The sequence below is a fragment of the Anolis sagrei genome, chromosome 6, assembly GCF_037176765.1.
Source record: "Anolis sagrei isolate rAnoSag1 chromosome 6, rAnoSag1.mat, whole genome shotgun sequence".
Lineage (NCBI taxonomy): Eukaryota > Metazoa > Chordata > Lepidosauria > Squamata > Dactyloidae > Anolis > Anolis sagrei.
Window position 1 is genome coordinate 95,042,294 of NC_090026.1, and position 13,420 is coordinate 95,055,713.

Genomic DNA, 13,420 nt, shown 5'->3' on the forward strand with positions numbered 1-13,420 from the left:
TCTCTCTTGGAATTTCTTGGTTCTCCAGCATGACTGCTGGAAGCTGTCTATAGCAGGGATCCACAAACTAAGGCTCTCCAAGGTCATTTACCTGTCCTCCAGCCTACATTTTGGAGTTAGGGTTACCCTAAGTCTGAAACAACTTGAAGACACACAACAACAATAATCCTAATTAACTTGACTGTCTCATCAGCCAAAAAGCAGGCCTAGACTTCCAATTGAAATCCTGGTAAGTTTATGTTGGTTAAAATTGTTCTGCATTTTAAATATCATATTTCTCTTTCATTTTTTTTTTGCACTGGAAATATGATATATGTAGTGTGCATAGGAATTTGTTCATGTTTTTTCAAACTATAGTCTGGCCCCCCAAGAGTCTGAGGGACTGTGAACTGGGTCTCTACTTAAAATGTTTGAGGACGCTTAGTGCTATAGAAATGCTCTAGAAGACCTAGAGGTTGAGAGGAAATCTCCCTAGGAATCTCTCTGTCCTCCAGGTGGTCATTCTGTGATCAACCTTTGGAGGAAAATGGGTAAAGAATCACACTGGAGAATTAATCTCTGTTTGCAATAACAAAAAGAGCAAGTTCCATTTCACTTGCAGTTCAACATCTCCCATTTTGCAGCATAAGTAATGTTCACCTGCATTGTTACAGGGTCTGCACTTTCTAACGGTAGAGAAGAAATATCACATGGTTTAAGTGATGCTTTGCATTTCCATGGTCCACCGTGTTGTACGGGTTGAAGCAACCACAAGGTGGGTGAGAGCAGATTGTGTAACATTTAGCAGTTTGTATATTTTAGTATTATTTACTTTTGAGAAAATCGTTAAACCTTTCAAGAATTATAATGGTAACGAATTACTTTTAATGGCAATTCCTCAGGATCTGGTGTTGCTTCATCATTGTGACCCATCTTGAATTCAGTTGATTCCCACAAGGGTGAATTCCTCTGATTGCATTTATTTGGTTAAAGCAACTTGAATTTTTTACAATTCCAATTTATTTAATTTTAAATGCACATAGATATAAAGTTGGACTGGTAAAACCTCAGACTCAAGTCAATCTTCCAAACCAAGATTACATTTTGTCCCAACGAAAATATTCATATAGTGTTGTGATAAGGCTGTTTAAAGCAACATCCAAATCCATGTATGATGATGAATTTTGATGAGTTGATTTAGAGACTCCTGTGAAAACCTGTTGTCTTATTCAATCAAAGTGCTCAAATTACAGTCTGAAACTGTGTGACACTCGGAACCATTTGTCTGTTGGCAAGCCATTCTTTTTTCTAATTAACTGAATCCATCACTCTTTTTGTTTTGACAGGTGCCTTATAATGGATGTGGTCTAAAGTCGCCAACTAAACAGGTCATGGGTATTTTGCATTAGCTCAGTCCCCTTCGCCCAGTACTTGAATTAAGAATGTCAGTATTTTTACTTCAGATTTTAGGAAGAATCCAACTGTTTAACCTGTTCTACATCCCCCAGTAAGCTTTTGTCCTAACAGGCTACCTGTGGTGATAAGTGGGAAAGAAATTTCTCAATAGCATGGAGGAGGAAGAGGAGGCAAAGAGGAAGAAGTCACAACTGCTGTCATCTCTACCCACTGATTTTGTTCACTGATAACATTCAACATTTATGGATTTGAATCCCATAGAAGAGGAATGGAACAGTGCATTCTAGCCTCACCTGTGTCCATACTGGGTGTACTCTCAATCTTTGCTCAGTGGGTGAAACATGTGAAATCTAGAATGGAAAAATCTGAAAGCATTATGCATTTGACTGAACACATGAAGCATCCTCTGTGTAACTATGAACATGGTTATGAATCACTGGGATTCTAAGCACGTTCAGCTGAGCATGTCCTTCTTAATGTGGGAAGACTGGGCACATTTCTCCCTCTGCATTTGTTCTAGAGATGGGTGGAAATTGAGTTTCATTTCATTTTCAATAGTAATTCATCAATAATTTTTTTTGGGATAGAAAGAATAAAATAATACATAATTGATTAGACAGATTTATCCATGCTGGTGCAGGGCATAAGGTCCTTAACCAAGGGGTGGATGTGGGTGATGTGTAGTCTATGCTCAGCTCTCTCTCCTGAGTCCTATTGTGATGATTGAAACCATCAATACCCCCCTCCCCACCTCCACACACATACACATCTCAGACATAGAGGAAAAAGATCTCAGCCCTGAAATTACACCTCTCACAGGAGATGTAATGAAAAAGGCATCTTTCCACCACTACCACCAACAACTAGATCTTTTAAAAGACTAGAGTAGATCAGCCATTAATCAAAATGGAGACTGCAATCAAGAAGTCAAAAGAAGACCAGCACTTGGAAAGACAGCTATGAAGGAACTAGACAAGATCCTGAAATGTAAAGAAATACTATTGAATACTAAAGTCTATGGTTCATGTCATTGTATTTTCCACTTCTCTGTTTGGTTTTGAAAACTGGACATTGAAAAATGCTGATAAGAAGAAAATCAACTCATTTGAGATGTGGTGTGGAGAAAAGTTCTACAGATACTGTGGACTGCTAAAAAGACCAATAAATGGGTCTTAGAGCAAAGCAAACCTGAACTCTCACTAAAAGCCAAGATAACTAAACGGAGACTTGTGATTTGGGCAGCAGAATCTGTGCATGAGAAGGTGTTTCCTACACTTTATGTGTTAATCTTGAATGCCTGAATGGGGTGTAGAAACCTGGACTTTGGAAATCCACACAGATTCAGTCCATTTCCATATTTCTATCTTTATAAACAGTGATGGAAAGCTGATACAGATCCCTTTGGGAGGAAGGCCATTGATTCTCAGTGTTATTCTGAAACCTAAAAAATAAGTTTACACTTAGAAGTAGGTCCCATTGGTTTCACTGGAATGCAAGTAAGTGTGATTTGGATCCAAGTTAGGTCTCTGTGTAATATCCAAACGTGGGCGGTGATCCAAAGCACACATACTTGGAAATCAAATACACTGAAATTAATGGGACTCACTTCCAAGTCAAATGTATTTATAACTGTATTTAGTTCTACAAATGCATCGAGAAGCATAATATTTAAGGGAAGCAGGGGTTGGTTTTGAGCATGCATTTAATAATAATAATTTAGTCTTCTGTGACAGCCTTATCAAAGAGACATCCATCATGGCAGAACAACAGATGAGTCATGGCTGACTTCACAAGGAAATGGAGAATCTTTTGCAATGCTGGACAAAGTGGCAGGGGTCGTTCTTGGGAGCATGTTCAGATAAAATAGCCATGCCATTAGAACATAATGAAGTGGAAATTTTTAGAGGGGTAAGAAAAGTTAACATTACCTGGGGCAGTGAGTTTGAATGTATGTGAAAAGATATCCTTTACCCAAGAGACTGGAAAAAATTTTTAGGATATAATCCTACAAACATGTCCATAGGAGAATTTTGGGAACTATACTCCAAACATGTAAGATTTCCACAGAACAAATGCATGATTGTATGTTTTAATTTGTATTAAGTAATATATATAAAGAATTATTTTAAAACAGCAAAGGTTATTTCAACAGATTATTTCATTTGAACCTTGTTTTGTAGTGATTTTTCTGATATCACACTGCCTACTTAGTAAAATAATAAACAGAACCAAGGCTAGGTTGACCAAAACACCAACACTATGCTTCCTCCTAGAGTGCACAGTAATTTTTTTGGAAAGGTATTATCTTTTCTCTGTTTTATTTGCTTCAAGGACATGAAGGGTCTCCTTTCTCACAAATATTCACTGGGTCCCTACATCAGTGACTATACTTGTTATGAATGGATAACTTTGGCTGTATCCATACTGCAAAATTATAGCAATTTGACTTCATGTTAAGTTCCATGGCTCAATGCTATGGAATTGTGGGATTTGTACTTTTATGAGACATTTACCCTGCTCTGTCAGAGAGCTCTGGTACCACAACAAACTACATATTCCGGGATTCAACAGGATAGAACTCTAACAGTTAAAGTAGTGTTGGACTGCTATATTTATGTCATGACCCAGCCTTCCAAAACTACTTTAAGCTCCAGTAGCTTCTAGAAGTGACAGTAAAATATGGACTAGACACTACTACTGTTAGGTGGGTTTGTAATTGGTTAAGTGACGAAACCCAAAGAATGCTCACCAATGATTCCTCTTAATCCTGGAAAGAAGTGACTTGTTGGGTGTTGCTGGGTTTGGTCCTGGGCCCAGATCTATTCAACATCTTTATTAATGACTTGGATAAAGGTTTAGGGGGCATGCTTTTCAAGTTTGCAGATGACATCAAATTAGGAAGCATCGTTAATACTTCAGAAGACAGGATCAGAATTCAAAATGACTTTAACAGATTAGAGAGTTGGGCCAAAACTAACAAAACGAATTTCAACAATGAGAAATGTAAGATACTACACTTAGGCAGAAAAAAATGACATGCAAAGATACAAGATGGGTGACCCCTGGCTCTACAACAGTACATGTGAAAAAGATCTTAGAGTCTTAATGGACAACAAATCAAATATAAGCCAACAATGTGATGCATCAGCTGAGCCAATGGGATTTTGTGCTGCAGCAAAAGGAATAGAGTGTCTAGATCAAGGGAAAGCGTCTCTGTATTCTGCTTTGGTCAGATCTCACCTGAAATACTGTGTCCAATTCTGGGCATCACAATTCAAGAGAGCAATCGACTAGCTGAAATGTATCCAGAGGAGAGCAACTAAAATGATCAAAGGTCTGGAGACTATGCCCTATGAGGAGCGGCTTAATAGATGGGTATGTCAAGCCTGCAGAAGGGGAGGTTGAGAAGAGACATGATAGTCATGTATAAATATATGAAAGGATGTCATAAGGAAGAGGCATGCACAAACAGAAATGTGTGCATATAAACACACTGGCACATACTAGACTGCTTTGTGTATCATTGTAATAATACTCACCACATGGCTTGCATTAAAAGAATTAATGACATCAATAGGCTGAAAGACAATGACCAAAGGAATATAACAGTGTTGTACTGTGTACTGCGTACATCTCACTTTGTGCAATTCATTCATTTGGTTGAATGGCAACGTCGAACAATGAAATGGACAATTTGATGCACAACCAAATGGCCATTCATGTGCAACATACAATAATGCTCTATGTTCTAACATGCACAACTCTTCTGCAGCCTTGAACTGAATGCAGTTCTGTTTAACTGCTTCCACAGTGCCTAAGAAAGCAACAGCCAAAGAATGAAACCCAGATTTAGTCACATTAGAGCTGGGTCTACACTGCCAAATGATACAGTTTGAACTGTATTATATGGTCAATGTAGCCCTACATATTTCAGTGCAGTTCACATTGCACTGAATATATAATGCAGTTCAAACTATTATTTGGCAGTGTAGATCTAATCTTAGAGTAAACCCATTGCAGTCGGTTGAAGAAATGATTTATGACTGAAATTCTATTGACTTCAATGGGTTGTTTCTACTTTAATTCAAACTGAATGTGTTTTTGCTAAAATGATTACTTTTATGCAGGTGATCTGTACAAAACACTGCATTTTGTTATTTGGCTTGTGTCTTCCCTCTTGGTTGTCAGAATGTTTTCCTTCCAAGACTTCTGAGACCAATTTAATTGAAAAAAGCTTCCCCACACAGACATTTCTAAGGCAGTGACATGACATCTTTGTGTCTGACTAGCTCTCCAGGAGCGGTGAAAATCACTGATAGTTTTACTATTGCTTTGTTTTGTAGCTGAGTATGTAGGCTGTGTCTGTGCGCACATGCATGCACACACTCACTTCCATGCGCATGCTGATAGTAGCCTAAATGGAGCAGCCTATTCCTACACTGACAGGTTCCAGCCAAGAACAACAAAGGCAAAGCAGAAGTATTCCAAAGCCCCCTGCATTCATGTTTATGAATTCTAATCCTCAGCACATGAATAAATACATCTGACAAACTGCAGAATGCCTTACAAAGGCCTTTCCTGACCTTCCTAATTTAAGTTCAATTGCATGTGCAGTGATGAGAAGCCAGGGTTGGCCTTGCCAATGTTTTTGAAACTGAGGAGAGTGTGAAGTTACTACAATCTGTTAAAAGGGAAGTGCCAGAGAATAACGGTCTAATTACCCTATTAATCACCTGCAGAGAATTGCATCTTCAAATTATGATAATGGTTGACTCCATTTGACCACTTTTTCCTCTTTGTTGTTCTTACTAAAAGGTAAAATGGATTGTTTGAGCTGGCTGGATAAATTAGAAGCTGAATAGACGTAATTTACTAATGAGTAACTGCAGTAGATCAGCATACTCTATTTATATGAGTTAACTATTTCAACACCAAGTTTGAGAGCTTTTCCGTAGGGTATTGTTGAAGGACCGGTTGAAAAGGTGTCCTGCTGGGCTCAGTAGTGACAACTGTCCAATTAAAGGATAGTTGGCAGTCATTTTGGGCCTGTCATGCTGTCAAAGCATTTCTGAGAGGGCATCTACACTGTAGAGTTAATGCAGTTTGGCACCACATTACCTACCATATTGGTGAGGCACAAGTACTCTTTGGCAGAGGAAAGCTAAATACTTTGCTAAATACCCGCCCCATGACTACAAATGATCACAGTTCCCATGATTCCATAGCAATGAGCCATGGCAATTAAAAGAGATGTCAAACTGTATTAATTCTACAGTGCAGATATACCCTGAGCAACTTAGTGGGATATTTCTTTCACTCTAACAAGTGCTTGGCTTTGTGTCTCTCACCCAGTTTAAAATATTCAAAGTAAACAACACAGTCTGGGATTTGAAGGAGCAGTGGCAGCATGGATTTCAAAACATATATGTTCTTCACCCAAACATAACAGTGATACTACTGTTGGTGCTTTTATCTCCAGATTCAGTATCCATGGATTTAACAACCCACACCTTGAAAATATGGGAAAAAAATCCCAAAAGCAAATTGACCCCTCCCTTGATTTTTTATACGTGACAGAATTTTCCTACATTGTATTGAATGAAACTTGAGCATCCATTAGGGATCCTGGAACCAATCCTAAATGGATACCAAGGACCCACTATATTTTTTTATTATAGTGAATGTCATTCTTCAATTTCTCAGATAGGCAGCCAAGGGTGGTGCAGTGAAATTCCTTGAGAATATACACTGAACTCCTAGGTAGCTGGATATTTTAACAAAAAATAACTTATCTCTAATGGCTTGTATGGCTAAAGGCATCACTATTTCAAAGACTACTCCCCCCCCCCCCCCAGCTGCTTGTCCTTCCACACCGTCAGGGCCCTTCCACACCGTCCTTTATTCCAGAATATCAAGGCAGAAAATCCCACATTATCTGAGTTTGGACTCAGATAACCCTTCAAAGCAGATATTATGGGAAGGCCCTCAGTGCTCCTTCACTGAGATGTTCTGCTTTCACAATTCAGCAGTCATCACTCAGAGATTAATTTTTTATCCTAATAGACAGTCAAGGGACAGTCAAAATATTATTATTATTATTATTATTATTATTATTATTATTATTATTCCTTTGCATTATCCTGCATTTTCCTAAGAAGTGACTAGAATTATTCTACTGCTGTGCTTTTGCTTTTTCCTTCTTCTTATCCCTCTGTATTTATTGCCCAGCATTTGATTGCATTGTTCTTGTTGATTTTAACAGGATTTATTGACCTCCCCGGGAGCAGTGATACTAATCAGTAAACCAGCAGTAAGAACTAAGGGCCCACCAGGGAATTCAGTGTAGCCTCCTGGTCACCTTAAGTTTCAATCCATGAAAAATGTCAGCCACCAAATGGTGAATCATGCCCTCAAAAAACCTCTTGGCCAGGGATTCTTATCTTAAACCTTTTCAGCTGCTGAGTCCTTTCTGAAGCAAAAGTTTCTTGAGGAGCCCAAAGAAATGTTTATATTTAATATATATTATATTATATATAATGTATATTATATATAATGAGCCAAGCCGGTGGCAGATTGATGCCAATACAACATAATATTTAAAACGGAAAACAATTTTAACAAACATAAACTTGACAGTATTTTAGTGGAAGACCCTCCCAGGGCCATCCATTCCAACCCCCCTTCTGCCATGCAGGGAAAACACAATCAAAGCACCCCCAACAGATGGCCATCCAGCTTTAGTAGTAGTAGTAGTAACAGCAATAAACAACAACAACAGCAACAGAAACTTTATATCTATGTGCATTTAAATTAAATAAATTTGAATTGTAAAATTCAAGTTGCTTTAAGCAAATAAATGCAATCAGAGGAATTCATCTTTGTGGAAATCAACTGAATTCAACTTTTTAATCACTTCTATAAGTAACTTACTTGTAAAACCTTGGAATAAGTATCAGAACAAATTACTTTTGAAAAGTAACTATCCAAACTCAGTACCATCCAGTTTTGAAACTACAGTGAGGTAGGATGCTGCCCTCCAACCCTCCAGGGCTGCCTGTGCATGAAATCCTGGGGGTATTGATACAGAAAAAAGGGACATATTCTACAAATAATAGCCATTCAACAGACATGGTAACAACAACAACAACAACAACAACAACAACAGCATTTCTTACCCGCCTCTCCTTGCGGCTCAAGGCAGGTTACAGAATAATTAAAACACATAAACAATGTAAAAATATTACAAATCCAGATATTAAAATGTATTTCTATAAAAGCTACATATTAAAACACATTTCTATAAAATACATATTAAAATACACAAAAGAGAGATTAAACACAAGACATGAATTTAAAATTCATGCTCAAGACTAGGTAGGCTTGTGGGAAGAGAGAGGTCTTTACATGGTTTTTAAATTTGGACAGCTCTACCGGCAGGTTGTTCCATAGTCTTGGGTCAGCCGATGAAAAAGTCCTCTGGGTGATGGTGGCCAGTTGGTTTCTAGATGGTTGGAGCACCCCTCCCCCCAAAAAAAGACCTAAGTGTGTGGTACTGATTGTACGGGAGAAGGTGATCCTTTAGGTAACTTGGACCCAAACCATGTAGGACATTAAAGATCAAAACCCACACTTTGTACTTTGCCCAGAAGCAAATTGGCAGCCAATGGAATGACTTTAGGATAGGGGTGATATGCTCACTCCTGGATATTCCTGTAACCAGTATGATTGAGATATTTTGAACCAGCTGGAGTTTCCGAACTTGGTACAAAGATAGCCCAATGTAGAGCTCATTGCAGAACTACAACCTTTAGGTTACCAGTATGTGCACTATCATCTTAATGCCCTCACAATCTAGGAAGGGGTGCGGATGGTGTATCAGCTGAAGCTGATAGTAAACACTCCTGGCTATCACATCTACCTGGGCTGACTTTTGAAGGGACAGATCCAAGAGCACTCCCAAGCTGCAGACACAGTCTTTCAGAGGGAGTGTAACCCCATCCAGAATTAGTTTGACACACCTCTAACCCCAGATTAGGACCCTTGACGGCAAGCACCTCTGTTTGTCTGGATTCAACTTCAATTTGTTTTTTGTCATTCAGCCCATTACCTCCTTCAGGCATTCATTCAGAAAATATATGCTATCCTTAGCTGAGACTGTTTTTGAAGGCATGGAGAAATATATTTGGGTGTCATCAGCATACTGATAACACCCCGCCCCATGACTACAAATGATATCTCCTAGCGGCTTCATAAATATTAAAGAACACTGGGGATAGAATGGCATCTTGTGGGACACCACATAACAGTTGTTTTTTTGAGGAGCAACTATCATCAAGCACCACCATCTGGAAGCTACCTTAGAAGTTCAACCAGAACCACTCTGCAATGCTCAGCCATTTCCACTCAACAAAACCCAAGAAATTTCTGTCCATTTAAGGTGTGGCTTGGGATTACTGCCTAAGCAGCAGATAATAAAAGAGCTGAATGGAGTATCTGTATTTTAGCTAAGTAAACATAACTGAATGTGAAATATAATTCATATAAGCTTCCTCCACAGGAAGTTTTGGAAAATACATAGGTTTGGCTTGTCTCCATAAGCCATATCGGAATGAAGTTAGCATGACTAATCCTACTGCAACTTTTTGAGGAAAGAAGTTCAGATGATGTTTGGAATGGGTGAATAGAAGAAAAAGAAAAGTTCATTAAAAAACTTAATTGAATGTAGAGCAAAAAAAACAAAAAACAAAAACCTAGGGAGCACAAAGTCTTAAGTATTTAGGTTATAAAACACTTAGCTTTGAAGTGCTTATGTTTTGCAATGTTGAGTTGGGCTGTACCCTCGTTTCTGGAGAGATTTCTCACCCTTAAAAGGTACATGGTAGAAAATACATGTTCCTCTCCATGCTGAAAAAACTGTTCTCACTGAATTAGTCCAGGGCCTAATAGCTTTTGTTAAAACCATAACCAACGTCTGTAAATTTTAACATAAATGCAACAGGAAGGCTATGTTAGATAAGTGAGAATCCCAGTTGATACACCTTGACTAATGGGACCTTTCTGATTGCTTGGTGAGGCCTTAAGAGGCACAGTGCACTTGGCAGAGAAGGCAGAAACTTGTACCAAAATCATGAAAAAATGGCTCAGTGCCAGATAACATAGCTCTGTCAACTGGTAACATGCATTTTTAATAACTTCATGGAAAATGGGTTTTGCTCTTATCCATGCACTAGCCCTCCCTTCTTACTCAACACTTAGAAAAGATACCGTATTTTCTGGCATATAAGACTACCTTTTAACCCAAGAAGATCTTCTCAAAAATCAGGGGTCATCTTATACCCGAGAGTCATCTTATACGTGGGAGTAGCCTTATACATGGGAGTCGTCTTATACATGGGAGTCGTCTTATATGCCAGGAGTCATCTTATAGAGCAGGTGCTGAAACTTCCAATCCAGATTGGAGAATCTGTGGTTCCTGCATATGGTGGGGGGAGCTCAAAAATGTCAGTGGTCACGTCCCTGTCATATGCAGTGACTGTATGAAAACATTAAGGGCAACGCTGTACAAGTACAGTAGAAAAAAATCAATTCATTGGGATTCATGGACTTAATGTGGTCCTGATGGTGAGGTGAAGGGGCACCTCACCGGGAAGATGTAAGTGAAGGGCGGAGCAAGCTGCAGGCATCTAGGGTGCCCGGGGTATGTAAAAAAGGGATAGAGTGGCTCTGGGCCCAGAAAAACACACCTCTTTTACCTGTCTGATCCGTCCTTGTATTCTATTACTGTACCTCCTCCTCTGCCTTTCAGATCTCGCTCCTGAAGACTGCAGTGAAGGTGTGCATGTGCGAGATCTGAGAGGCAGAGAAGGAGGTACAGTAACAGGAAAATTACCATATTGAAATCAAATCTGATGCTTTTTAAATTTTTATTTGGTGTGCGTTGGAAGAGGGGTTGTCTTATACGGCAAGTATATCCCAAACTCTATATTTTAACTGGAAAAGTTGAGGGGTCATCTTATATGCCCAGTTGTCTTATATGCCAGAAAATACAGTACTTATTTCAGAATCCTCCAGCCACAATGGCTAGGTTACAATCCCAAGAGCATCAAATCCATGCCATGACCCCCTGCAGATATCTCAAACCACAGATAATGCAAAAACCTGTATTTTGATTTTACTTGGACCAAAATAGAATAGTACTGGAGGATCTAAAGAGGACCACTTCTGTTTGCAGGCCCCTCTAGGTCCTCCAGTGCTATTGTATGGTATGCTTGGGGATAGAAGAATACTGTGGAATCTTACTTGAGGATCTAGAGAGGCCCCCAAACACTTCCAGGGGGATAATATTTTTTCAAGTATGGGTATCAATTCCATGGTGATTGATTCCCATATTGCCCTATTAGTCATTTATACCATGACAAAATATAAAAGAAACTTTCAATATTTCTTCAGTGTGTGTATGTGCTAACTGACCAGTTACCTCATTTTCTAGCAGAGCATTGAGGCAGGCTTCTGATGCATCGCAGATGGCAGTAAGGTCATGTCCTCCTTCCAAGGCCAGCACCAAGTGACCATCGGCTAGTTTCAATAATTGTTTGATGAGGTGACCAAAACCTGGCAGGCCAAGAAAGTATGCGAATAATTACATGAGAGTACATGATTTACACACCTGACATTTGGATAGTATACGTCTCAAGCATCAAAGATTTCCATCAGTTCAGGGTTTTCTTCATTGAGTTTTCCTAGCTCTGGCAAAACATAGTTTACAAACATGTTTACATTGTTTTCAAATATTATTTCCATCTCTGTTCTCAAATATTCGGCTTTTGATCCCAGTGAACTCAACCACATTTGTGATGTTGAATTTATTTTTGTTGTTTTTGTATAATTCAAATTTTCCATGATTTATGGCAACCATATCATGGGGGTTTTGGAGGGCTGAAAAGTTGCCAACAATTTTCTGAAGATATGGTTCATCTTTAACACTTGAATAGCAGGCAGGTAGAACATGGTCCTCTTCAGGTCAGGAATAGTTGCACCTATTCCATTTGACCAGTAGAAATGGGAGAAGGGGAGGTTTTGTTTTTATTTGTTTTTGAAAACTCATCCACAATTTGCAAATTTCCTTAGGATGAATAGAAGGGGTTAAGGAACTGAACATGGAGGAAATGGTAGCAGTTGATGTTCTCACCCCTACTGTCAATGACACGCATGTTCCTGTAGAAGAAGTAGGGTGAATTTGCAGGAAGAGGACTCAGTCATTCTCTATAAATAGTGTTAGTGTAGCCAACTTTGTAAGAAAGTTTAACTTTCCAGGCTTACAATTTCAACTGTGCTGCAACCATTTCCCTGTTTTCAAATTGCACACAGGTTAAAAAACAAAGCTTAATTCTGTAACCTAATCTCAATTTTCCCTTATGGGGAAGGGAGGAGGGAAGCCCTCTACAAAAGACTAAATTTGGACAGAATCATAAAAAGCAAGGAAGGAATGGAATGTAAGTCAACTTTGATCTTTAGCCAATTTCCACTTTCTTTTTTCTTTTTTACCTTGAGGATATATTTTCATCTGTATGTTACACACATGATCTTTAGAGGCAGACTATCGGAACAAGGCAGGGACAACGTTAAATTGTCCTTGTATTACAGGAAATGAATGACTTCTTGCTGCCATAGAGTATATAGCCATGGAAGGAAACTAACAATATTTTGTAAACATTCTTATTTTTTCTTCTTCTAAATTGCTATGGTTAGGAATGGAAAGTCCATTTTAACCCAATCACTTGTTTGCATTCTGAAACTTTATTAGATCATATGCATGGCACCAAACACATTTTTTGGGTAATTACTTCTTCAAAGAGTTTTCCTAAATGTTTGAGTTTTAATTATTTTTCACTGTGACTTTTTTCTTTCTCTTATTTCTACCTTTGCCACACTGAGGATGACCAGAAAAACTCCTGGTGCATTAAAAATAAAGAAATCTGAGAAGGCACAGAAATAAAAAAAAAATCAATTGACTGTAGAAGGATTG

The 13,420-nt window shown here is 38.6% G+C and overlaps 1 protein-coding gene across 9 annotated transcripts in view; it reads right to left on the reverse strand.

The window, feature by feature from the left end:
* HDAC9 (histone deacetylase 9) overlaps positions 1 to 13,420 on the reverse strand; it is a 491,112-nt gene that overhangs the window by 32,745 nt on the left and 444,947 nt on the right. For all 9 annotated transcript variants that reach the window (XR_009631775.2, XM_060782133.2, XM_060782132.2 and 6 more), the window contains one exon: positions 11,873 to 12,006. Coding sequence is in view for 8 of the 9 variants with exons in the window: in XM_060782133.2 (XP_060638116.2) it covers positions 11,873 to 12,006 (134 nt within the window). In the remaining variant the exon portion in view is untranslated. The remainder of the gene's footprint in view (positions 1 to 11,872; positions 12,007 to 13,420) is intronic.